The sequence below is a fragment of the Leucopleurus acutus genome (genome assembly GCF_964270905.1).
Source record: "Leucopleurus acutus genome assembly, chromosome: 1".
NCBI lineage: Eukaryota > Metazoa > Chordata > Mammalia > Artiodactyla > Delphinidae > Leucopleurus > Leucopleurus acutus.
In genome coordinates, this window is record NC_139142.1 from 86,084,969 (window position 1) to 86,111,817 (window position 26,849).

The 26,849-nt window shown below is 53.5% G+C and overlaps 2 protein-coding genes across 6 annotated transcripts in view; one reads left to right on the top strand and one right to left on the bottom strand.

The window, feature by feature from the left end:
* Nucleotides 1–2,167: 2,167 nt before the first annotated feature.
* MAP1A (microtubule associated protein 1A) lies at nt 2,168–21,299 on the top strand (the record flags this gene model as incomplete). The annotated part of the gene is made up of 7 exons (XM_082839178.1): nt 2,168–2,405; nt 3,364–3,465; nt 11,592–11,674; nt 11,953–12,093; nt 12,315–20,430; nt 20,587–20,807; nt 21,144–21,299. 7 exons carry the CDS (start codon nt 2,168–2,170, stop codon nt 21,297–21,299), a joined length of 9,057 nt encoding a protein of 3,018 aa, XP_082695304.1.
* Nucleotides 21,300–24,076: 2,777 nt separating this feature from the next.
* PPIP5K1 (diphosphoinositol pentakisphosphate kinase 1) overlaps nt 24,077–26,849 on the bottom strand; it is a gene marked incomplete at its 5' end in the record, with an annotated part of 44,974 nt that continues 42,201 nt past the window's right edge. For 4 of the 5 annotated variants that reach the window (XM_082854303.1, XM_082854304.1, XM_082854302.1 and 1 more), the window contains one exon: nt 24,077–25,927. In XM_082854303.1, coding sequence (XP_082710429.1) covers nt 24,993–25,927 — 935 coding nt within the window. In that variant the 3' untranslated portion in view covers nt 24,077–24,992. The remainder of the gene's footprint in view (nt 25,928–26,849) is intronic. The other variant, XM_082854305.1, reaches the window with a different exon arrangement.

Below are 26,849 nucleotides of genomic sequence, written 5' to 3' on the forward strand. Positions count from 1 at the left end.
GGTCTTCATTGCTTCACACGGGCTTTCTCTAGTTGCGGCGAATGGGGGCTACTCCTTGTTGCGATGTGCAGGCTTCTCCTTGCGGTGGCTATTCTTGTTGCGAAGCACAGGCTCTAGGCACACGGGCTTCAGTAGCTGTGGAACGCGGACTCAGTAGTTGTGGCTCGCGGGCTCTAGAGCGCAGGCTCAGCAGTTGTGGCGCATGGGCTTAGTTGCTCCGTGGCATGTGGGATCTTCCCGGATCAGGGCTCGAACCCACGTCCCCTGCATTGGCAGGCAGATTCTTAACCACTGCGCCACCAGGGAAGTCCCCTGCAGCTCTAATTATTAAAAAAGCCAGTTCTAGCAGGGTCTGAGATCACAGGCCTGAATTTCTGCCCCTACCATCTAATCAGTGTGTGGTCCTCCCCTATACCATTCATATCTATTGTCTAACCTCTTTGTCAGACTTGATGAAAGCAGAGCCTATGGTTAACTGCTGCTGACCATTATACTGAGGCCCTGTGCTAGTTAAAGGCTTCATCTCTACAGTTGCTATGGTAACTATCCCCTTCCTCTCCCTACAACCTATTCTGGCTCTGCCTCCACGTGGCACTCTTTTCTGATTGCAGAAGAGGAGACCTGCACATCTCTCTGTGCTCTTTGCCAGATTCAGATCTGCAAATTGTGGGGTGGAGGTGTAGCAGAGCATTGTCTCATGCGTCATATAGGGTGAGGCATCCCCACCATCTTATGTTCTGCCAGTACTATTTCTCCCTCTCTGCTACAAAAAGGATTTTCAGGGCCCTGTCAATTTTTAAAAACTGAGATGTAATTGACATATTATGTTCATTTCAGGTAGGGCCATATCCAAATTGCAGAATGGATTGGATATTTTGCTAAATACATGTTCCATGATAGGAACCAGGACTGCTGTGAGATACTCAAAATGCAGACACTGTCCAATCCTCGTCAGGGCCTCCAGAGGAGGCCTCCAGTGGTTCACATGCAGCCTTGCTGAATCAAGTGCTGTACTCCTTTCTTCCCTGTACATCCGGAAAGTATAAGGCAAATGGGACTCCAAAAAGTGCTGCTGGAGCCCTAGGGTGAAAGACAAGCTCTGCCTGATACATACACATACAGAATGATTCAGTATCCTGTGTAAAAGAAGACACTGGAGTGCAGAGTAGGTGGTGGAGACACACTGAGGAAAGGAGGAGGGTAGACTTACAGCACCACACCATTTTTACAAGGATGTTCCAGTCAGTCATAAAACAGTGCCAGCCTCCTCAGTCCTCTTTCACATCCCCTGGTTTTTCTTCTGTTTTGTTTTGTTTTGTTTTTAATTTTGGAAGGGTCAACCTCTTCACTGGTTCAAACACTGCCCCTTCTATTTTGAGAACTCCCTGGGGGAAGTAATACCATTGTCTCCCAAGGTTACCCAACTCACTGTGTCACATTACTTGCAGTTGGGTAGGTCTTTCCTGGGTTTTACTCAAACCCCCCTTGCTGCAGTCTGAGCTCATTGCACTCAGCAGAGATGGCGATGAGCCAACCACTATCTTCGGAATAACAACTCACCAGGGACTCAGGGCCGGAAGGTCATTCTGTCCCTCCAATACTGCACAGCCTTCCAGAGCACACCCAGGGCCTGAGACAATGACGACAGAAACACCAAGGATGCAATGTAGGACCCTGGCAGGCAGTGACAGAAGGAAAAAAAAAAGCTCCAGACAATGATAATACAGACACACCGACAAAGAACGATGCACCCAAACAAACTCAGAGTCAGAGAGGGACAAGATGGCTCCCCTCGGTTCGGGCGAGGCTGCGGAATTGCCAGACAGCTCTTATCCGGGAAATATCCTAACTAGAAGCTTCTTCTGGCGCCGAGGCAATAGACTCGCCCCTCCACCCGGCCCTCAGAGCCCCCATCCCTACTCAAGCCGGAGTGGGAGCTCCCTCTGGAAAACGACTGGGGGCGAAGGGGGACAGCCACGCCCCCGCCCCCCAGGCACAGCGAAACCGCAGAGCCAGAGCACGCGGCCCCAGCCCGGCCCCTGCGGCGCCAACGGTCCACCCCCTGACAGGCAGCAGCCAATGAGCGGCTCCTGCCGCCGGCCTTTAAGAACCGCGCGCACTCTCCCTGCAGCGGATGCTGCCGGCCTAGCACTCCAACGGAGTTTCCATGGAGACCGAGGCTGGGCCCTGGCGGCCTTTCGACGTTGCCATGGAGACAAGTCCCGGGCTAGGGCTCCGAAGCCCCGGCTCTCTGCTGGCTCAGAACCCCGCGGAGCCGCTGTGCGAGGCCGGAGCCGCGGTGGCGGCGGCACGCTGGGACCTGCAGAAACACTCTTTGCTCATCGTGATCGGCGATATCGGTACAGAGAATCAGCTGAGGGCCGTTCGGGCCCACCTTGAGCAAGGTGAGCTTTCTGTCCTGGCTGCGCTCGGAACATCCTCCATCCCGTGCTTCTCTGCCATGTGCATCCTCCATCCCTAGCGTGCACTTCCTGAGATCTGCGCACCCTGTTAATCTGAATCATCAGCCCCTGTCACCTGCATCTTCTGTGTCACGCGTTCATATCCTCCCAAGCTGCCAACATCTCACATCTCCATCCTTCCCGCACACCCCCTGGCGTTCGCAGTCTCCCTGAGGCAGGCGGGAGCGTGGGGGAGGGGGGAGCTGGGCAGTGCCTGGGTGGGGGGCCCTCTGGTTACACCCCTCCTTCCCGCAGTGTCTTGGGCCAGAGGTCCTGAAAGTCGTCACCATCCCTTGGAGAGTCCACGTCCCTACCTTAGTTTCTTCTTTAGGGCGTCTGAACAGGATCAGGGTGCGTTTTGAACGCCGCAGACAAATCTCAAATATCCCAGTGCCAGCGGCCAACCTGAGAGAGTGACCTTCGTGGCCACAAGCTCCTCAGTCCTCCACTGCCTGTGGCGCAGTGCTGCGGAGCCACCTGCGGGTGGAAGCATGCCGCGGGGGAGTGGAGGCAAGGAGGGGGCCACAGAAGGAGAGTGTAGAATCCTACTTACCTGTATGGGGAAGGCAGTCCCTAGTAGCTGGGAATGGGCCCTTGGGTGTCACTTCTATCACAATTGGGCAACTGTGCAAGAAAATTCCTACATACAAACTCGTTAATGACCAAATTTAGCCTAAACTCTGCACTTCTCCCTCTGGCTCAGCAAAGCCCAAGAAAGGCACAGGATGGGAGCTAGACATAGGCACTAGCCACATTTCTTAAAGACATCAGTGAGGCTGATCATGGCAGCCGTCCTTATCCCCTCCCTCTCCTTACCCCTTCTGTGAGCTTGGAAATGCTCCCACAAGTCCAATCCCTCTGACCTTATCTAGGTCCCTCTTTGTTTCTTTTTCTCTCACAGGGATTCTCTCCTGGAACATTGATTTATCATCCATTGACTTGAACCAACAATTGAGACTCTTCATTACCCGGCATCTAGCTCACTTCTCCTCAGAGGTCAAAGGTTAGGACCAGTGTCATTTGTCTCAGTCCTTTGGGTGAGGGCTGGTCACAGAAGAGCAGAAGTCCACTCTCCCTGGCAGAACTGGCCTTGTGGGAAGTTTGGGTCAGGGAGGGAGGGACTCTTGAGAGGAAAGTTGTAAAGCTCCTTAACTATTCCCACATACCCAGTACACTTCGCAGACAGATGGTATGATGGTGGAGGAAGCCTGGAGAACGTAATTTCTACTTGAGAAGAGGGTGGGTTATGGACAGCCACTGACTTACAGTAAGGGAACGTGGTACCTCTTGAGTGATCAGTCATCTCCCAAGTAAAAATTCCTTTTTTTTGTTTGTTCCCCTTTCTGTATGCCCTGGCCTCCTTGCTTCCCTTTGCAGAGACCCTTGAACCTCCCACTCACCTTCCCAGATCCTTGCTTAGCAGTTTCCCTCAGGCTGCACAGCCTATCCTCCAGGTTTCAGGGTTTCTGCCTCCTCCTTTGGCTCAGTCAACAGATGTCCAAGCAGAGCAGAAACCTTGTACCAAAGGCTGATGAGCCCATGAAATCCAGAGTGGAAGCAGGGTTTCCTGGATTTACTGCTGCAAGAACTAGTCATACTTTGAGATTTGGCACTGAGATCAAAGTTCACAGGATGCAGCTTCCCATTCTGCTGTGTGGGAGAAATGGTCAGGAATTTGAGAAAATAATATTTTAGGAGTTATTATTCCACGACAATATCTGTGGGGAGACTGCAGAAAGCCCTACACCCCATTATAAAAGTGCTGGGCATCTGCTCATGTTATTGGTAAATGTTGACAAACCAATTCATACACCAGTGTCTTTACAGAATATAAATCCACCCAACTCAACAGTCACTGCCATCAAATGACTGAATTCGTATCTTATACAGATAATTCTCAATTATCCAGCATAATAGATAGTCACTTCCCTTCTTTTCCTGCTCCTCCTGCTAACTGCCACATGGTTGGTCATTTCCCTGATCACCTACTCCTCTGCTGCTCCTGGAGAGAGAAGACATGGTTAATATGACTAATGCTCCATTATCTTAGGAATATGTGCAGCATTTTAAAAATGTGAGTCTGGCATCTTCTTGATGTGACTGGCTTCCTATGAAGGTAACCAGTCACTGTTTTGAGACTGCCTTCTGTTTAGTATTATTCATTTCATGGCTTCCTCCATTAGCTCTAATAATTTTAAAATCAACAGTTTTACCACTTGATTAATCCTAGGAGCTTTGGTGCAAGGCTGGATAAAGGGATGGCAGCATGAAATTAATGACTGAACTGAAGTTTGGGGAGTGTCTGCTGATGTTATTAATTCACACTGAATTCTCCAACCTTGTCCTTTTGGACACGGATGTAAGAGTAGGATGCCTTCTGGAATGATGTAAGAATGAATAGAACTTAAACCAAAACACCTAGCCATTCTTCAGATTAAGATTTGGGGATGCTTGGGAAAACACTTACAGGGAGATGCGTAGTTACTCTCAGGGACCTCTCAGAAACAAGCACTGATATACAAGCACCTACTAGATCTTCTCAAGCAAAGAGTTTTACCATGGTGTCCTCAAGAGGCTTAGGGCCATTATACCCAAGATCAGGGCTTACTTTTGAGTTTTTTTAGGTTTGGACATTTTCATGGTGGCCTGTGTATGTCCCTGGAGAATAGTGGAGAATTTCCTGGAAAACCCCACAAGGCCCAAGACAGCCACAGCCCCACCCCTGCTGGCTCCTCTTTCAGCTGTCCCCGCAAACAACAGCCCAGAGCAGCTGCAGACACTTCCCCTCCCTTCAGCCTCCATTAGTGGGGAGGCAGAGGGAACCAGGCTGCTGGGATGGGCTCAGTGGAATATGCTAGTACCTTATGATTTAATCCTTTCTGCCCACCCCATAGGCTGGGCCACCATCCCTCTCACCTCTCCTCAAGCCCTGGGCCAAAATGTTGAAAAGGAGGACAAAAATTTATCTTGCTAACTATCCCCTACACACACACACACACACACACACACACACACACACACACACACACACGGAGGGGACCCTTTGATGGAGCATCAGTGACAAAAATTTATCTTGCTAACTATCCCCTACACACACACACACACACACACACACACACACACACGGAGGGGACCCTTTGATGGAGCATCAGTGACAAAAATTTATCTTGCTAACTATCCCCTACACACACACACACACACACACACACACACACACACACACACACACACACACACACACACACACACACACACACACACACACACACACACACACACACGGAAGGGACCGTTTGATGGAGCATCAGTGGCCCAGCTCCTTCTAGTGGTCAAATGTGGTAAAGGCTTTGCACCACTTTTGTCTCCAGTGGTGACTTGGAGCCTTCCTTTCTAACTCCTGCAAAAAAATCTGGAGCTTCTGAGCATTTTAAAACAAACCCAGAAACGATTAGAACAGTGGGAAACTGATCTTAAATAACACTCTAATACTACTTCTACTATGGGGCACATATAAGAAAGGGAGAGGGCTTCATAATTTATAATTCATGATGGATTTTCTAGGACTAAAAAAACACAGGCTGAAGGACCAGTTTGGAAGCCTTCTGTCTGACTCTGCATCACCACTGATGCACTCACTCAGGAAGTGTTAGTTCCTTTACTTCTGCAAACATGAAGACTATTCTGAATTAATACAACAGCTCATTGGCCCCTAGAACTGGGTTTTGCATTGCTGTCAGAAATAGGAAAGGAGGGACATGAAGAGTATTTTAAGTCCCTTCCTGCAGGCACCTCCCAGGCACCTGGGTTTACCTGGGAGCTAAGTTACTCTAGAGTTGAGATTCTGGTTTAGGATTTCCCTGATCACCTAGGTGACCTCTCATAAATCTTCCACAAAAGGGAGACAGACTTCCAGTGGTATTTGTGCATTGCAGGTTTAGGATTCTAGGAATGAAGGACTTTTTCATCTTTTATGTCATTCACTCCTCATAGCATTGTTGGAGGATGGTACTAATATTACACTCATTTTATAATTCAGGAAGCAAGCTTTCAGAGGGCTTAAGTGGCTTGTTGAAAAGCATGATTAGTAAAATGGTAGAGAGGGGTCTCAAATCCAGGACTTGCGATCTCACTTTGTGTCTGAGCTCAGGCCTCCCTCTCATCTTTGGCGTCTCACCATTTCATTGCAGCAGAGCCAAGGAACACAGCGGGTGGAGGTGTGGTTGTGGTGAGTGGCTGTTCAGAGGGTGAAGGCTGAAGGAAAACTCCACTGTGAGTTGGAACCTTGCCCAGGGTGTGGCCCTTGGGGGTAACAGCTGAGAATAAGGGTGGGCTCTGCGTTGGGCTGAGAAATGTTATTTTGTTCTCAAGCTACATGTCTACTCAAGTTTCCCTCTTTGCACACTCCAGAAAGCTCCAGAAAGCAGGGAGGAGATGGAAGGTTTGAGGTGGGAGGAAATAAGAACTATGAAGTTGCAGAAAGGAGGTGTTTCCCCTTTGTGATGTTCAGAACTCAGCCTGGTTTGTGTTGTATATCTCTGTAGCTGGCCTCCTCTATCCAAGTGGGGCTGTTGCCATGTTGCTGCTTTGCATCCCCGGATCTCAGCAAGGATTCCTCCCCCTCTGGAGTCCCCCTCCCCCCCTTGCACTGGTGACTCAGCTCCTCCTCTCCTCTGGTGGCAGTTTAGGGGGGATGGGGATGCTGAGAGCAGAGACTATTTTGGCTTCTCTGACCTTCAAAAGCTGCTCTTGGCAGCCAGGGGCAAGGGTGGGGCTGGTGCTGGGCTAAGAGTGGGTGGATGTCATTGTGAGGAAGGCAGTAGGAATCGGCCAGGACTGGGGAGGGATGATGGAAGGGAAGAGGGCAGGGGGACATGAGCATTGCCCCGTTGGAACTGAGTGCTGGAGCTCTCCAGGTCCTCTCTTTGAGTCCTAGAGCACGTGTCACCAAATCTGAGACAGGGGTAGAGACTAAGGGAAACAGGGCCAATGTTAGAAGGATTAAGATCCTATAAAATGGAGACATCAAAGAGACATAGCGAAGTGCAGAGACAAGGAGAACAGGGACCCAACACCCTACAAAGTCATTACAAGATCTTTTTAGTCCAAAGAGTACTTTCTGTGACTTTTAATAATTGGCCAAGAGTAAGAAAATCTTGTACGCCTGGGGCCCTGGTGATTTTCCTTCATCCCTTTAACTATTTCACTGAAAGGCAGAAAGTGCCCTGAATCTTCAGAAAATGCCTCTTCATACCCAATGACCGAGAATCCCAAGTATCAGTGCCTGTGTTGTTGCTGTGCTGTGCTGCATCGGCACAGAATTGTATGCGGTCTTAGGGCCCCTGTGCCCCACCCCCGATGGGCTAGAGATGGACTAAGGACCATGTGTCCACTCCAGGATTTCAAACTACCCTCCAACCTAAAATGAGACTTATTTCTGCACTCCCACCCCATTTCTACAGCTGTGGCTCAGAAGCCAGCAGAGCTCAGCGCAACTCCCTCCCTTCAGTCGTCCCCAGCCTTCTCAAGTAGTCCCCCCTCACTCCTACCCCATGCTCTCAGGCCCCCAGCCTCTTTGTCTCCTGCTCCTCCAGGGATTGAAGGTCACTCCCTGAGTCTGAGGGGAGAGGCAGCAGATGGTTCCGGAGAGAAGGGGGGAGGGCCCAAGCAGCCCATACCTCCTACGTCCCCCCAGTGTGCAGCACAGGACTTTGGTCTTTTGGCTGATGCTAAAAGAATATTTCTTAACTAAGCGAGGTTGGAGGAGAAGGGCCCTGTGGGCCATTGGAGACCACCCTAGCTCTGAGCTGCTAGACAACTCCTCAGGTCCCAGCCAAGCAGAAGCACCAGATCACTGACATTGTCAAGGCAAAGAAACAGTTAAGTCTCCAGTGCCTCGTCATGGACCAGCCCCTCTTCCCCGCCCTGGCGCCGCCCTCACCATCAAGCGCCCCCCCCCCCACTCCCACCCCTAGTGCCGCAGACTCGTCCCCGAAGCTGCCGGCTGAGGCCGGAGCCACAGCCTCGATGAGGGTCTCTCTCCCACACCCCAGGGTAAGAACCGAACCGAACTAAAGGGCTTGGCGTGGGGCACGGGGGATGCTGTGATAGGGAGGTGGGATGCGGGTAATGGGAAGGGAGTTGATACCTCATCTGGTGTGTCTGGAACTAGCCCAGCGGGGTGGGCAGGGTGGGGGAACAGAGAGAGGAGATGAACTGGCTGTGGGGCCAGCCTGGACCCAGAACCAGGTGGAAGCCAATGGGGCCAGGACCGTGACAGGCCACCTCGCGGGCTGAGCTGGGCTGAGCTGAGCTGGGAGCCAGCCGCCTAGGGGCAGCCGCAGAGGGTGGTGTCACTGGCTCTGCCCCGAGGCCTGGGGCTCTGGTGGCGTTTGGGGGCTCTGTCTTTGGTGGGGGCAGAAGAATCTGAGGGAAAGGCGGATGTTATGGGAAGGCACCTGATGGGAGGGTCTCTGGGTGTCAGCTGCTAGATTGCTTAGCTGCTCTTATGCTGGGGGGTGAACGGGACTGCGAGTTTTTGCCAAGTATGGGAAGGTGGGGACACTATGGAAAAGAAGGAAGGAAAGGGTCATTAAGACGTGGCATGCGCCTCCTCACAGACCAACCTATTTGCAGCGTGCTCCCCACACCCATTCCCTGCGACGAGCTTGAAACTTGGGCCGCGAGCCCCCCTTTCTGGCTCCCTCCGGGGATGGAGAGGCCGCTCCGGAGATTGAGAGCACTCCCTCCGCAGCAGCTGCCCCGCATTCCCCGTCCTGTCAACCCCACAGGTTCCCAGTCACGGCCTCCCACCCCACCTCATCTCTGCTTCCCTTCCCAAGATGGGGGCTCTGAACAGAGAAGCCAGTTCCTTCTCCCTCTCTGCGTCCCCCCCTCCCCGCCCCCCGTGTAGAGGCAGCCAAGAAAATGACTTGTCATGCTGGTGTGGGGGGGTGGGGGTGGGGGCGGAGCTGGAGCCTGAGCTCAGCGCGCACACTCACACTCGCTCACACACTGCGGCAGACTGCAGCTGCCCGGGCGCCCCCCCTCCCCGGCCGCCTCCCTGCGGAGACACCTGCCCTCCCGCCCGCTCAGCCTCAGCACCCGCAGCCCACCCCCCAGCCCCATCTCTGGCAAAGGGACGGGCCCCTGCCTCACCAGGTGTCCTCTCCGAAGAAGGAGGGAAGACAAGTCAATTGCCTTCAGCGGGATCGCGGGTGGTGGGGGGGTGTAGAAGAGAGAAACAGGGCTTTCCCCCAGGCCTGAAAAGGAGGAGCACAAGGTGTAAACCATGTAGTTGCCAGTCACAACCTGAGAGCACATGGGTGAGGGGCAGGGTCTTGCGTCAAGGCAAGTACTGGGATCAGAGAGGTCTATGGTTATAAGCCAGTCTAGGGGACTGCAGGGAATGGTAGACTGGGGAAGGCGGGTAGTAGATAGAAAGCAAATCCATCCGTGCCCCAGATCTTTCTCTTTCTGGCCCTCCTAGTTCAAATGTGTGACCTTGTGTGTTCGTGGTGCGTGTGGCGGGTGGGTGTGGGGGGAGAGGAACTGCCCTTCTAAGCTAAACTGCTTAGAGCTAGCCTAGGGCCAGCCGCTCCCCGAACCATAGTGTATCCCTCATCCCTCACCTGCCCAAGCCCTGCCCGTGCGTGTCTCTGAGGTGCTTCTCATCCTCTGAACCGACCTCAAAGTGTCCCTCAACTCCCAAGTTAATAGAAAAGAACGCTTGAACTCCTCATGGGCCCCACCTACCCTGTGCGGGGCTTGGTCTTCTGACACCATCCCTAGTTCATTTCCCCCCGCAGCTGCAACTGCAGCCCAGTGCTGCCAGATCTGCCTGATCCTGGCACCATCGCTCTTCCGCTTAACAAAGGCCCTGGCCCCAGGGTCCTCTTGTCTGAGCCCCAGAAAGAGGAGAGAGCACTGGGTCACAGAAGAGGGTCTGGGGGACAGGTTATGTGTCCTCCCACCAATATCCTCCAGACAGCCCACTCCCCAGACCATCTGTTCAACTCCGTGTTTGTAAGGTAAATCCACTGTGTGCTGCAGTTGGTAAGGGCAGGAACGGGATGGCAGCATCCTTCTTCAGGATCTCCTGTCTAACCTGGCACTTTTTTTCTTTGCTGCATTGCTTGGTGTTTCATGTGAGCCTGGATAAGGGAAGTAGAGAGGGGATTTGATGGTGTACTATGTTCCTCCATAGCCTGGGGAATACTCTGAACCTCTCCTGCCTTATCTGTTTCTTGTTTGTGAATCCCAGACTCCCCTCTCCATGACAGAAGGCCCACAGGAGAGGTGCAAGGATGAGAGGAGAAACTGTTTGAAAGGGATGGGTTGTGGGGAGTGAACCAGGTCTTTCTGGAGCCTGGGGACATGAAGGTGAGGTGGGACGGGGAGCTGTGAAACCTTTGGTGGTGGAAACAGTACGATTGTGTGCATGTTTGTGAGTGCAGGCTCGGCCTCTGAGGAACCAGAGCACAGAACAAGAGATCCTATTTCTCCTCTGCATTGTAACCAACCCCCAAGGGTTTAGATAGCATAGACTTCTCTGAGTCTTTTCGAATGGGACTTCTGGCCTTGGATGGGGGTTTGAAAGGAGGATGAGGAGTCTGTACTCACTGCACAGAAGCACCCATCTCCTTATTTCCAGGCACTGTGGCAAGAAAGCCCAGGGCAGAGGCAAGCTAGTGAGGACAGAGCTGAGTGAGGACCATCCTCCGAGAGGCCCTCCCTTCAGCTGAGCCCCCCGCCCCCCCCCCCCCACCGGTCCCCAGGCAGCACCAGGAGCTTAGTGCTCGAGAGGGACAGACAGGGACAAAAGGTTCTTGTCTCCAGGGCAGTCTGAGGCGGGAGTTCCAGGCAGAGGGGGTGGCAGATGAAGGGAGGGAGAAGACAGCCATTGTGGGAGAGGGGAGGAGGAAACCCTGAAAGGGAAGGGCTGCAGGAGCCAGTCCCTAGACCTTACTCAGCAGTAGCCAGAGTGGCAGGATCTCAGGATAAGCAGGCTTCTCTTTCCCCTAAGCCCCATTTTCTGACAGTGCATTCTTTCCTCTCCTGCCTTACACAATGCCTCTCCATTTTAGTCTATACCCACTTCCTTCAGTACAAATTCCTGCATCTCTCCCTCAGGCCAGAGGACCCTCTGCCACCAGAGTGAGATCCTAGAGACCATCGTCCTGGTAAACCCCAGTGCCGACAGCATCAGCTCCGAGGTAAGGCCAGGGCCTGTGCTTTGCCACGAGGGCCTGCCGAAAGTGCCATAACCCACCCTTGCCAGTGCTACTGCTGTAAGGCCAGGAATTCCCGGACTTGGCTTTGAGCCATCCTCTCTCTGCCATCTAAGCTGTCTCACAATCCCAGCCCCATCCTGGAGGTGCTGTGGGGCTACCAGTGGGGAGCGTGTCCTTGCAGAACTGAGGGGGACCAGGAACATTCTGTGCCCTTCCCTGGGCTTCCTCTCTCTGTGACCAGTCCTCTCCTTCCACTCTAGGTTCACCACCTCCTTAGCAGCCCATCAGCTCACAAACTACTGATCTTGAGTGGGCAAAGTTTAGAGCCTGGGGGAGACCTCATCCTACAGAGTGGCACCTACTCCTATCAAAACTTTGCCCAGGTCCTTCAAAACCCAGCGGTAAGTTCTATGAGTGTCTAGGAGGAACAGAACATGGGGTAGGACTAGAGCTGCGGGGAGGGATCCAAGGAAGGGAAAATCCCACATTCCTTGACCACCAGGGATGCTGGCAGAATGGTAGGAGATCACCTCAGAGAGAGACGGAGATTAGCAGATTGAGTCTGAGTTGGCTTGCGATAACCCCAATGACCTGATCAGCCTTCTATCTCCCCTTCATCTAGATTGCCCAATTGCTCAGCAATAGAGACCCTGGGATCCAGGCTTTCCTCACTGTGTCCTGCTTAGGGGAGGGTGATTGGAGCCACCTGGGACTATCCAGTTCCCAAGAGACCCTGCACCTCCGGCTAAACCCTGAGCCCATGCTGCCCACCATGGATGGCGTGGCTGAGTTCTCCGAGTACGTCTCTGAGACCGTGGATGTGCCATCTCCCTTTGACCTGCTGGAGCCCCCCACCTCAGGGGGCTTCCTCAAGCTCTCCAAGCCATGCTGCTACATCTTCCCTGGCGGCCGCGGGGACTCTGCCCTCTTTGCCGTTAATGGTTTCAACATCCTGGTGGATGGTGGCTCTGATCGCAAGTCCTGCTTCTGGAAGCTGGTGCGGCACCTGGACCGCATTGACTCCGTGCTGCTCACACACATCGGGGCAGACAACCTGCCGGGCATCAACGGACTCCTGCAGCGCAAAGTGGCAGAACTGGAGGAGGAGCAGTCCCAGGGCTCTAGCAGCTACAGCGACTGGGTGAAGAACCTCATCTCCCCCGAGCTTGGAGTCGTCTTCTTCAACGTGCCCGATAAGCTGCGGCTGCCTGATGCCTCGCGGAAGGCCAAGCGCAGCATTGAGGAGGCCTGCCTCACTCTGCAGCACTTAAACCGCCTAGGCATCCAGGCCGAGCCCCTCTACCGTGTGGTCAGCAACACCATCGAGCCGCTGACTCTCTTCCATAAGATGGGTGTGGGCCGCCTGGACATGTACGTCCTCAACCCTGTCAAGGATAGCAAGGAGATGCAGTTCCTCATGCAAAAGTGGGCAGGCAACAGTAAAGCTAAGACAGGCATTGTGCTGGCTACTGGGAAGGAGGCTGAGATCTCGGTGCCCTACCTGACCTCCATCACTGCTCTGGTGGTTTGGCTACCAGCCAACCCCGCTGAGAAGATTGTGCGCGTGCTTTTTCCAGGGAATGCTCCCCAGAACAAGATCTTGGAGGGCCTGGAAAAGCTTCGACACCTGGACTTCCTGCGCTACCCCGTGGCCACGCAGAAGGAGCTGGCCACTGGGGCTGTGCCTGCCAACCTCAAACCCAGCAAAATCAAACAGCGGGCCGATAGCAAGGAGAGCCTCAAGGCCACAACCAAGACAGCCGTGGGCAAGCTGGCCAAACGGGAGGAGGTGGCCGAGGAGGGAGCCAAGGAGGCCCGCTCAGAACTGGCCAAGGAGTTAGCCAAGACAGAGAAGAAGGTAAAGGAGTCATCTGAGAAGCCCCCAGAGAAGCCTGCCAAGCCTGAGAGGGTGAGGACAGAGTCGAGTGAGGCACTGAAGGCAGAGAAGCGAAAGCTGATCAAAGACAAGGTGGGGAAGAAGCACCTGAAAGAAAAGATATCAAAGCTGGAAGAGAAAAAAGACAAAGAGAAGAAAGAGATCAAGAAGGAGAGGAAGGAGCTCAAGAAGGATGAAGGAAGGAAGGAGGAAAAGAAGGATGCCAAGAAGGAGGAGAAGAGGAAAGATACCAAACCTGAGGTCAAAAAGATTTCCAAGCCAGACCTGAAGCCCTTTACCCCTGAGGTACGTAAGACCCTCTACAAAGCCAAGGCCCCCGGCAGAGTCAAGATGGAGAAGAGCCGGGCTGCCCGTGGGGAGAAGGAGCTGTCCTCTGAGCCCCGGACACCCCCAGCCCAAAAGGGGGCTGCACCATTCCCAGCAAGGGAGCTGGCCTTGTCTTCACCAGAGGATCTCACACAGGACTTCGAGGAGTTGAAGCGTGAGGAGACGGGGTTGCTGGCTGAACAAAGGGACACAGGACTAGGAGAGAAACCACTCCCCCCAGACACTGCAGAGGAGGGACTCCCAAGCACATTGGCCCCGGGGGCACCACCCTCTGTCCCAGGGCTGGAACCAGAAGAGCCTGTGATAAAGGAGAAAGAGGCTGTCCCAGACATCCCTGAGGAACAAGGCAGCAAGGACAGAGGCCCAGACTCTGGGGCTGAAACAGAGAAAGAGAGAGCCCCCTGGGAGGATAAAAAGGCAAAGGAATCAGAGGGGATCCCCGACAGAAAAGAAGCCAGAGAGGAAAGTGAACCTGAGGTAAAGGAGGATGTGATAGAGAAGGCCGAGTTAGAGGAAATGGAGGAGCTGCACCCTTCAGACGAGGAGGAAGAGGAAGAGACAAAGGCTGAGGGTTTTTACCAAAAACATATGCAAGAAGCCTTGCAGGTAACGCCAAGGGGCAGGGAGGCTCTCGGGGTGCAGGAACTAGGACTCCAAGGCAAGGCCCCTGAGAAGGAGACCTCGTCATTCCTAAGTAGCCTGGCCACCCCTGCAGGAGCCACTGAGCACGTCTCTTACATCCAGGACGAGACAATCCCTGGCTACTCAGAGACCGAGCAGACTATCTCGGATGAGGAGATCCATGATGAGCCGGAGGAGCGTGCAGCTCCACCTAGATTTCCTACAGGTACCTATGACCTCCCTGGGCCTGAAGGTCCTGGCCCCTTTGAGGCTAGCCAGCCTGCAGACATTGCTGTTCCCACCACCCCCAGCAAAGGCTATGGAGCGCCAGAGTCGGAACTCACCTACCCCCCCAACATGGTGGCCGCCCCTCTGGCTGAAGAGGAGCATGTGTCCTCGGCCACCTCAATCACTGAGTGTGACAAGCTTTCTTCCTTTGCCACATCTGTGGCTGAGGACCAATCCGTGGCTTCACTCACAGCTCCCCAGACAGAGGAGACAGGTAAGAGCTCCCTGCTGCTTGACACGGTCACAAGCATCCCCTCCTCCCACACGGAAGCCACTCAGGGCCTGGACTATGTGCCATCAGCTGGTACCATCTCACCCACCTCCTCACTGGAAGAAGACAAAGGTTTCAAATCACCACCCTGTGAGGAGTTCTCCGTGACTGGGGAGTCAGAGAAGAGAGGAGAGATTGTACAGAGAGGCTTGTCTGGAGAGAGAGCCGTGGAAGAGGAAGAGGAGGAGACCACAAATGTACAGATGTCTGAGAAACTTCACGATCAGTATGAACCCCTGATGTTTGCTGCCCCTGGCCACACCCTACATCCCGGGGAGCCAGCCGTTGGAGAAGCGGAGGAGCGCTGCCTCAGCCCAGATGACAGCACAGTGAAGATGGCCTCTCCCCCACCATCTGGCCCACCCAGTGCCACCCACACGCCCTTTCATCAGTCCCCAGTGGAAGAAAAGTCTGAGCCCCAAGACTTTCAGGAAGCAGACTCCTGGGGAGATACTAGGCGTACACCAGGTGTGAGCAAGGAAGATGCTGCAGAAGGGACAGTCAAGCCAGGGCCTGAAGAGGGCACACCAGAGGAGGAGGGAACGTTGCCTCCTCCCAGGAGCCCCCAGGCCCAGGAAGCACCCATCAGCATTGTTGGAGGACATGCAGGCTGTACTGTCCAACTGCTGCCAGAAGAGGACAAAGCAATAGTCTTTGAGACTGTGGAGGCGGGAGAGCCCACAGGGCCGATTCTGGAAACAGAAGCCCTTCCCAGAGATTTGAGAACATCACACCAAGAACCTGGTGAACCTCAGAAAGATGAGGTGCTCCGGTTTCCTGACCGAGGCCTCTCCCCTGAAGAGGTGGAGTCCCCCTCTGTCCTCAGCGTGGTCTCCCCAGACACTGCCGACCGAGAAGCCGTCCCTAGGTCTCCCTGTGGCCTGACAGAGCAGCACCTACACAAAGACCTTTGGCCACAGGTATCTCCAGAAGACACCCGGTCGCTTTCTCTCTCAGAAGAGAGTCCCAGCAAGGAGACCTCTCTGGATATCTCTTCTAAGCAGCTGTCTCCAGAAAGCCTTGGCACCCTCCAGTTTGGGGAACTAACCCTTGGAAAGGAAGAAAAAGGGCCTCTGATGCAGACTGAGGACACCTCTCACCGCCTGGCCCCTGTGTCTATTCCAGAAGCCTGTGCAGCCACAGTGTCACCTCCCACAGATGGGACCAGTGGATACGCTGCACAGGCAGACGTCACAGATGACAGCCCTGACAGAAAATTACCTGCCAGCTCCTTCTCTCTCTCTACACTGTTGGGAGATGGGAAGCAGTCACCTGGAATGATCACAAGCCCTGGTGAACACATTCTGACACCTGATAGCTCCCTCACCAAGAGTCCTGAGTCCTTGCCAAGCCCTGCCATGGAGGATATTGCCATGGAGTGGGAAGATAAAGTTCCAGAGTTGAAAGACGGACCCCCAGAGCAGAAGGAGAAGGGACCTGAGCCAAAGGATGAAGTCCTACAGCAGAAGGACAAAAGTCTGGAGCAGAAGGATACTGTCACAGAGCAGAAGGGTACAGCCATCTATCGCAAAGGTGAGGTTCTGGAAGAAAAGGACAAGGCTGTGGAACAGCAGGATAAGGCTTTGGAACAAAAAGGCAGAGACTTAGAGCATAGGGACACAGCCCTGGAACAAAAGGACAAGGCCCTGGAAGGAAAAGACAAAGACCTAGAACCTAAAGACAGAGACTTAGAACCAAAAGACAAGACCTTGGAACAGGAGGACAAGGTCCCAGGAGAGAAAGATGAAATCTTAGAACAAAAAGTCAGAGACTCTGAACATAAAGACAAGGTTCCAGAGGACAAGGTCCCTGAACTGAAGGGCAAGGCCTTAGAACAGAAAGATGAAGCCCCTGAGCAGGACAAGGCCCCGGAACAGAAGGACAAGGCCTTGGAAAAGAAGGACCAGGCTTTAGAACAAAAATACTTGGCCCTAGAACAGAAGAGTGAAGCTCTGGAACAAAACATTTGTCCAAAGGCTGTTGAACAAAAAGACAAGATTCTGGAAGAGAAGGACAAAACTCAGGAGCAGGAGAGTCCTGTGCAGGAGGATAAAACCATGACACTAAAGGAGAAGATCCTAGAGGAAAAATCTCCAGAAAAAGTCAAGGCTGTGGGACAGAAGGAAGAAGCTCTGCTGGAGAAGACCAAAGCTCTGGGGCTGGAAGAGAGCCCAGTGCAGGAGGACAAGGCCCGGGAGCAGGACGAGAAGTACTGGAAGGAGCAGGACGTGGTCCAGGAGTGGCAAGAAACATCTCCAGCCAGAGGAGAGCAAGCTGGAGAACAGAAGGAGCCTGCCCGGACATGGGAGGACACATCTCCTGAGCAGGAGGACAGGTACTGGAGGGGCACAGAGGATGTGGTCCTGGAACAGGACACATACTGGAGGGAGCTGAGCTGTGAGCGGAAGGTCTGGTTCCCTCATGAGCTGGGTGGCCAGGGGGCCCGGCCACGGTTCACAGAAGAGCGGGAGAGCACTTTCCTCGATGAGGGGCCGGATGATGAGCAGGAAGTGCCCCCCTTGGAGCCTACACCCAAGAGTCCCTGGGCCTCAGACTTTAAGGGCTTCCAGGAGCCCTCACCACAGAAGGAGCTGGAGGTGGAGCGCTGGCTTGCTGAGTCACCAGTTGGGCTGCCACCAGAGGAAGAGGACAAGCTGACTCGCTCCCCTTTTGAGATCATCTCTCCTCCGGCCTCCCCACCTGAGATGGTTGGACAGAGGGTTCTGCCAGCCACAGGACAAGAGAGCCCTATCCCAGAGCCTAAGCCCATGCCACCCATGAGGAATGAGCCCACCACCCCGTCATGGCTGGCTGACATCCCACCATGGGTGCCCAAGGACAGACCCCTGCCCCCTGCACCCCTGTCCCCAGCTCCAGCTCCCCCAACACCTGCCCCACAGCCACTCACTCCTGCGCCCTTCTCTTGGGACACAGCCGAGTATGACAGTGTGGTGGCTGCAGTGCAGGAGGGGGCAGCTGAGTTGGAAGGCGGGCCGTACTCCCCCCTAGGGAAGGACTACCGCAAGGCTGAAGGGGAAAGGGAAGAAGAAGGTGGGGTTGGGGTTCCTGACAGCAGCCCCCTCGGGTCAAAGGTCCCAGAGGCCAGCGCGAGCCGTGCCTCTAAGGAGCCCGAGCAGACCGAGCCAGAGCAGAGAGAGCCCACACCCTATCCCGATGAGCGAAGCTTCCAGTACGCAGACATCTATGAGCAGATGATGCTCACTGGGCTGGGCCCTGCATGCCCCACTAGAGAGCCTCCACTTGGAGCAGCTGGGGATTGGCCCCCACACATCTCAGCCAAGGAGGAGGCTGCTGGCCAATGCACATCTGCAGAGAAGGAGCTTTCATCTCCTGTCTCGCCCCATCGCCTCCAATTCGACACTCCAACCTTCAGCTATGCAGCTCTGGCGGGACCCACCGTACCCCCCAAGCAGGAGCCTGAGCCAGGGCCAAGCGTGGATCCCAGCCTCACCCCACCTGCAATACCCCCCCGTGCTCCTATCCCCCAGAGCAAAGGCCCAAGCCCCCCACTTAATGGTAACATCCTGAGCCATAGCCCAGATAGGAGAACCCCATCCCCCAAGGAACCAGGCCGTGGTCACTGGGATGACAGCACGAGTGACTTGGAGCTGGAGAAGGGGGCTCGGGAGCAGCCTGAGAAAGAGGCCCAGTCCCCAAGTCCCCCGCAGCCCATGCCTGCAGGCCCCTCCGCCCTGTGGCCTGAAAGTGAGGCACATACCAGCCCTTCCTTGGACTCCCACCTGGGTCCTGCCCGACCCAGCCTGGACTTCCCTGCATCAGCCTTTGGCTTCTCCTCATTGCAGCCAGCTCCTCCACAGCTGCCCTCTCCAGCAGAACCCCGCTCGGCACCCTGTGGGTCCCTTGCCTTCTCTGGTGACCGAGCTTTGGCTCTGGCTCCAGGGCCCCCCACCAGAGCCCGGCATGATGAGTACCTAGAAGTGACCAAGGCCCCCAGCCTGGACTCTTCACTGCCCCAGCTCCCATCACCCAGCTCTCCCGGGGCCCCTCTCTCCAGTCTTCCGCGACCTGCCTCACCAGCCCTATCTGAAGGCTCCTCTTCTGAGGCCACCACACCTGTGATGTCGAGTGTGGCTGAGCGCTTCCCTCCCGGCCTGGAGGCTGCAGAACAAGGGTCTGTAGAGCTGGTCCCAGGAATGGAACCAGCTGCCCATGGCCTCTGGGACCTCACTGCTCTGAGCCCAGCACCTCCAGCTTCACTGGACCTGGCCCCAGCTCTGGCTCCAAGCCTGCCTGGAGACATGGATGAGGGTACCCTGCCCTGCCGCCTGGAGTGCTCAGGGGCAGCCACCAAGAAGCCAAGCCCCTTACAGGGCCCCTCCAGGGATCGTGCCACCAATGGCCCAACTGAAACCAGCCCCAAGCCCCCAGGCCCTGCCCCAGCTGAGGCTGAGAAAGGAAAGGCTGAGGCCTGTCCCGCCTGGGAACGTGGGGCCTGGCCTGAGGGAGCCGAGAGGAGCTCCAGGCCTGAAACGCTGCTCTCCCCTGAGCAGCCACGGTGCCCTGGAGGGGCCTCTGGAGACCAACCTAGAAGTGTCTCCCCTGAGATGGAGGCTGGGCCCCAGGGATGTGCTGCTGAGCCCCGGCCGCATCGTGGGGAGCTCTCTCCGTCCTTCCTGAACCCACCTCTGCCTCAATCCACGGATGACAGTGACCTCTTAACTGAGGAAGCTCGGCTGGTAGGGAGAGGGGGGCGGCGTCGGGTGGGGGCTGCAGGGGCCACAGGGGGCCCCTGCCCCGTGGCAGATGAGACACCCCCGACGTCAGTCAGCGACTCGGGCTCCTCGCAGTCAGATTCTGACGTTCCACCAGAAACTGAGGAGTGTCCATCCATCACAGCTGAGGCAGCCCTCGACTCAGATGAAGATGGGGACTTCCTGCCTGTGGACAAAGCTGGTGGGTTTAGTGGGACTCACCATCCCAGGCCTGGCCATGACCCACCCCCTATCCCCCAGCCAGACCCTCGCCCAGCCCCTCCCCGCCCTGATGTGTGCATGGCTGACCCCGAGGGGCTTAGCTCAGAGTCTGGAAGGGTAGAGAGGCTACGGGAGAAGGAGAAGACACAGGGGAGAGTCGGCCGCAGGGCCAGAGGCAGGGCCAAGCCAGCGTCTCCTGCCCAGCGTCTGGATCTTCGGGGAAAACGCTCACCCACCCCTGGTAAAGGGACTGCAGATCGAGCATCCCGGGTGCCACCCCGACCACGCAGCACTCCAAGCCAGGTCACCCCAGCAGAGGAAAAGGATGGACACAGCCCCATGTCCAAAGGCCTAATCAATGGACTCAAGGCAGGACCAAGTAAGTATAACATGGAAAGTGGGAGAGATTGTGGTTTGGGGCTGGGTGTGGCTGGTCAAGGGCTCCAGTGGAAGAGAGGGAGGGTGGGAGGGAAGAAGAAGGTTGCCAAAAGAGTTCTACTTTCCCTCTACAATGAGTCCTGTGTTGTCTCTACAGCGGCCTTGGGTTCCAAGGGCAGCTCTGGCCCCCCTGTATATGTGGATCTTGCCTATATCCCGAATCATTGCAGTGGCAAGACTGCTGACCTTGACTTCTTCCGACGAGTGCGTGCATCCTACTATGTGGTCAGTGGGAATGACCCTGCCAATGGCGAGCCGAGCCGGGCTGTGCTGGACGCCCTGCTGGAGGGCAAGGCCCAGTGGGGGGAGAATCTTCAGGTGAGTGGCAAGAAGCACCAAGGAGGTAGTCTGGTCAAACTTTACTCAGAGGCAGCAATGGAACACAGTCTCTATTTATAAAAGGACTGAGGGGCACTTCCCTGGCGGTCCAGTGGTTAAGACTCTGCGCTTCCACTGCAGGGGGCGCAGGTTTGATCCCTGGTCGGGGAACTGACATCCTGCATGTCGCGCAGCGCGGCCAAAAAAATAAATAAAACATAATAAAATACAAGGACTGAGTTCTTTCTCCGGGAGTGGGACTACATCCTGGACCATCAGGTGCCCCATCCCCCGACTTCACATCCTCACCTCAGGCATGTCTTGTCTCCCACCTAGGTAACTCTGATCCCTACTCACGACACGGAGGTGACTCGTGAGTGGTACCAGCAGACTCATGAGCAGCAGCAACAACTGAACGTTCTGGTCCTGGCGAGCAGCAGCACCGTGGTCATGCAGGATGAGTCCTTCCCAGCCTGCAAGATTGAGTTCTGAAAGAACCACTCTCCCTTCCCCAAGGATCTGCTCCCACAACCCCCTTAGAGAATGGCTAATGCTGAGTCCTTTGGGGTTGAGGGACATGGGAGTTGAGGGGGGCGAGGGGGACAGGATGTCTAGTGGGAACTTAGGCTGGGCTAAACGGGAGGGGTTGTGCCTCCCCTTCATCCATGCCTGAAAGGAGTCTCAAAACCAAAGGTAACAGGATTAGGATAGGGGGAGGGTGCAAAATTAGGATACAAGGTCATATGATGCCTGAGAACCCTGGAGTGACACCCTCTCTTAGCACTGCCTAATGCTGGTGCTGGGTGGGGAGTGAGGATGGATCTCAGAGAGCAACCTCCTCCCTCATGGAGGGAGATCATATCCCCAACCCCAAGGACCTCTTTATCTTAATCTATGTATTTAGCATCCCAAGGAAGGATTTCCAATAGTAATTTATGTGACCTGGGGGCAGGATACTGTCAGTGAGGTTGCCAGAGCTGCATCCTTTCCTCCATCTCCCATTCCCTTCCCCACCAGAGTCTGGGTCCCAGCAGGGTTCTGGGGGTATGCTGCTGCTACACTGTCCCACTGCTTCTCTCCGTATCTGAATGTTTCAATCCAAAACTTGAAGCTCTTTTGACCAACAGATTGGTGAGAGAAGAAAGGAGCTTATTCTCCCGGCCCCTGCTTCATACCATTCACATCCCAGAGCTGTGCCCAGACCAGGCCTACTGGGCAGCACAAAGGAGCAAGGAGAGCCCAGCCCCAATCGCAGACTTCTTCCAAGCTCCCTGACCTTATGAAGTTTTCACCCACCCATTCCAACTCTCCTGATCCCTTCTCATACCTGCTTGGCTTATCTGCATGTGGTCACCTGCTGTGGCCTGGTGTGTAATGGGTTAAAAAGCCACTGCCTGACATCCTAACATTTGACACCCCAGCAACGTGTGACTCCCCCAACATTCCACTATGCCATCCTGCAGCTGAAATGGGAACGCTGGCTGCTTTTCCAGCCCCAGACTCTTGGACAGAGGATCGGGGAGGTGGAGGCCATGCCAGAGGACTTGGGGAAAATGAGAGGGAGGAAAGAAAGAGGGAGAGGAAGCTGAGCTAGGTCTTAACTCCTACTGAGTGAGATGAAAACAGGCCGAAAATACCACCCCAGGAGAGGACCTCACCCCAAGCAAGCCAATAAGCAGCCCTGCCAGACGACTGCGGGACTGAGAAATCCAGATGCTCTTCAGGGCTCAGCTTCTCTGCCAAATGACTGTGTGGAAACCAAAACGAGACCACCTGTGTTCTTCCTAGCTCCCACCCTCTCGTGCTGCTGTGCTCTGCTCCCTCCCACACGTCCCTGCTACAGTTCCCAGCTGCTGTGACGGAGCCATCTCCAACTCTAACAATAAATCAAGTTCATTACAGACGCCGTAGTGCTGCTTAGGCCTTTTCTGACTCCACACGTTGCTTAGTTGCTGGGCCCTGGCTTCTAACTCTCTGCTTCTACCAGCATGGTCATTTATCTTGATGCCTTTGATGACTGGAAGCAGTTCCAGGACCCAGGGAAGCCAGAGAATATAGGGCGGGTGAAGGGAGAAAAAGTTATGGGAAGCCAGCATTATTTCTGAAAATAGGTGAGAATGCCCAAGTATGGGTAATAGGAACTGAGGGTGGGGACATATATTTGGTTTGGGGGAGGAAAGAAAGGCAGGGGGCCTCCTGGGAAGGGGATCTGCATACCATGGGGTCAAGAGCTAAGGACCGAATAACCAGCATCAGATACCTTGCGTAGGAGAACACCAAAGAGGTAAGGAATTGAGGGATCCTAAGAGATCCAGAGCCTATTGAGGTTGTAAACAGCCTTCACCTGTGCAGTCAGGCTTTCCATGAAGTATTATAAAATGTTGGATTTTCCTCTACAGTGAAACCCTTTATAGTCCTGGGTATGTCAGGAAAGGCCAAGTTGTGAATGTGAATACATGCGGAGGGGGATATTCCAGCCCCCCTAGTGTTCTAGGCTTTCCCAGTGTAAAGACATCAAGGGGGTACAGAAAGCACACGCCATTTATATCAACTCCTGACACTCACTCCCAAGCATCAGTTAAAAATTAAGAGGGTAATTCCAACGATCTGGTGAGAAGGCACTGTACCCTTTGGTGCTTCACAGAGATAGAACCTCTCTTCCCGGTAACACTATTTATTTAAGAAATTTTGGGATTGTAGGCTGATTGCCATAGGGACCTCCTGGGATGTTTAATCTCCATATTTTTAAGGTCCATTCCTGCTCAACTACAATGGCTTTTGACTGGTTCAGATTAATTCAGTCACAGACTTGACTGACCTACAGTCATTCATTCTTTTTTTTTTTAATATTTATTTATTTGGTTGTGCCAGGTCTTAGTTGTGGCTCGCAGACTCCTTAGTTGCAGCACAGGTGCTCCTTAGTTGCGGCCAGCAGCCTCCTTAGTTGTGGCATGCGAACTCTTAGTTGCAGCATGCATGTGGGATCTAGTTCCCTGACCAGGGATTGAACCCCGACCCCCTGCATTGGGAGCACAGAGTCTTAACCACTGTGCCGCCAGGGAAGTCCCCAGTCATTCATTCTTGAATTCACAAGGACATCATCACCACCATTATTATGGTTGACTATTCTCATTATTTTATATTTATTGAGCACTCATAATGTTCCGGCCCCCAACTCCAATGACCACATTACCCCTCCTACTCACCCCCATCCCCATCCCCATCCCCAGATCTTTGGGAAAAGCTTCATAATCACACCTGGCCTTAAAGACACAATGATATGAGGACAAATCCTATGGGGACCCTGGAGTATTTGGTCTTTGGCCAGTCTGTCCCTGACTCGACTACAGAAATATATATATAATCTTTGCTCATGTCTGTACAATACTGATCTCTGCTGATTGCTTAAAATAGAACCTGATTTTTCTCTACTACAATATCTCCTAAGCCATATAGTCCCACAACAAAAGGAGGCCCAGCTTTACAGATTGGCCAAGAACCCCCAGAGCATTTTAAGTAGTTACTCTGAAATTTTCACAGCAATCTAATACCTATTTTTCCCTAGAGCTATTGCCCAGAGGAACAGGACTAGGGCAGAGAGGGCACCTGGGGATGATATGGAAACATCCATAAGCCCAATCTAAAAATTTGTGGCCATGATGGGTATTTGTTTGGGAAAGGAACTCTTTTTTCCCAGACATTTCAGACAGCCATCCTGGGCCCACCTGAGGATACTAACAAAGACAAGAGTCCCCTGAATGCGCATATGGTCTAAGGGTACCTTGAAAAGTTGTGAATATTTTCCGGAAAAGTAGAGACCTTGGAGTCCCCTTTTGCACTTGCTATCCCCAGGTGTTGTCTTCAGCAGTTAAGTGGCAGTTCCTTTACCAATCTGGGATTTCCTGGGATGATCAGAGAAAGTTAGGTAATGATAGACCCATTTACCTCTTGAAGGAAATCGTTTTCAAGTCTAATGGCTAGGTGAGAAGTCAACAGCTGCTTTAACCTGAAGTTGGCTCCTCCCCAAGCCCAGCTCTGGCACAGGTATGCTTCATGCCAAGAGGACTGCTTCCTCAGACACCTCTGGTGAGATCCAAGGCCTTAATGCTGGCGGGTGAGTTAGCCAACAGAAAAATTTGCTAGCTCAAATGTCTGGTATGTGTGACACCACTAATGAGAAAATGATTAATCACATGTTGCTGGTGGAAGGGGTGAGTTCTGGTCACGGGCTAGAGACTGGCTCTGAGGGTTTACATTGCTAGATGGATACTGGACTTCAGGAACATCCTCTCCAGACAGCTGGTCAATCAACTCAGGGACCACATAGGACTGCTGCTGATTCACCTCCTCTGGGACCTCCTGGACATGCAGATCACCCTCCCCAGGGAACTCTTGGGATGGTTTATCAACCTCTGGGATGTCCTGAGACAAAAAAATGATTGCAGAAGCCTCTTGGGCCAGCCTGCCAATGTCCCCAGAGAATTCCTGGCATGGCTGGCTGAGCTCCTCAGGGATCCCTTGGGCTGGTTTGCCGACTTCCACGAGGATTTCCTGGGCCAGGCCACCAACCCCTACAGGGAACCCAGGGACCCGCCTGCCAACCTCCACAGGGACCCCCTGGCGTGGCTGGTTGACCTCCTCAGAGTTCTCCTGGCAAAGCTCGCAAGCTTCCTCAGAGACTTTCTGGTACAGTTGGCTGGCATTCTGGCATGGTTGGCTGATCTGAGGGACCTCCTGGCATGTCTGGTTAACATCATCATGGTTCTCCTGGCATGGCTGGCTGATGTCAGGGACTTCCTGGCATGGCTGGCTGACCTCTTCAGGGATGTTCTGGCATGGTTGGCTGACCTCCTCAGCAACCTTCTGGCATGGCTGGCTGGTTTCCACAGGTGGTTCCTGTGGGGACTGGTTTCGTTCAAAAGGCTCTTGTTCCCCTTCTATGGGGAGCTCTTGTGCTCCATTCCCAATGGTCTCCTGGAGCAGCCCAAGGCCTTGATGCTCTTCAGTCACATGTGAATTTAGGGAGGGGTGATCACTGAAGCCAAAATGGCAGTTACCATCCACTGCAGTAGGGGAGGAAGGACCAGCGCTGGACACAGTGCTGGAAGGGCCACTGCTGTCTGCAAAGCAAAGTCAGGAGACCAAGTCAGACAAGATGGAAGAGTAGGTTCTATGTATGTAGTTCAAATGCCAGAACAGACGGCCTATATTACTCATGTCTTCGGGAAAGAGGGTCTGAATTCTTCTTAAGTTATGCAGAGACTCCTAAGTTAGCCTAGCCCAGGAACTGTTGCTTTGGCCTAAGGTATAGTACAGGAGTGGCACTAAGGGACATCTAAGACTTCAGGAGACAGTGCTGAGGCCCACTTCATCCAGTTCTTTCATAAATGTACCCCCATTCCAACTCCAAATTCCCATGGCCCCTCATTCTTACTTTGGAGGCATATGAAAACTTCATACCAGTGGTTCATAATTAGGGTTACATACCAAAATTATGGGAAATTTTTTAAAAAAATAGATATTTCCAGATTCCATCTCCAGAGATTCTAATTCTACATTTAGGGTAAAGGTGTGGGATGTTGAAACACTCCCAGTTAAATCTGATGTATATCTTTTGTTAAGAATTATTTCTTTAAAGCACATTTCTGGGGCAGAGGTAACCTTTATTTACTGCCCAAGAGACAAGTAAGCAGGAAAACGTAGAAAAACTTTGTGAATCAGAATAATAGGAAGGAAAATGATTTACTCAAAGATGGAAGACTGCCATGAAATCTCTAAATGGTGGCAGTTCTTTTATTTTTTTTTTAATGGCAGCAGTTCTTAATTAACCTTTCTGGGGGTCACTGACCCCCTTTGAAATTCTAATGAAAGTCATGGACTATCTTCCCAGGAAAATGTACATATGGATATTCCCCCTCATCTTTACATATGATTCCTGGGGTTCATAGACTTTAGCCTGAAATCCATCTACAGATCCAGGGTTAAGACCCTCTAAGTCTTGGGACATACAGTGTTACAGGCTTATGGATATTATATACATAT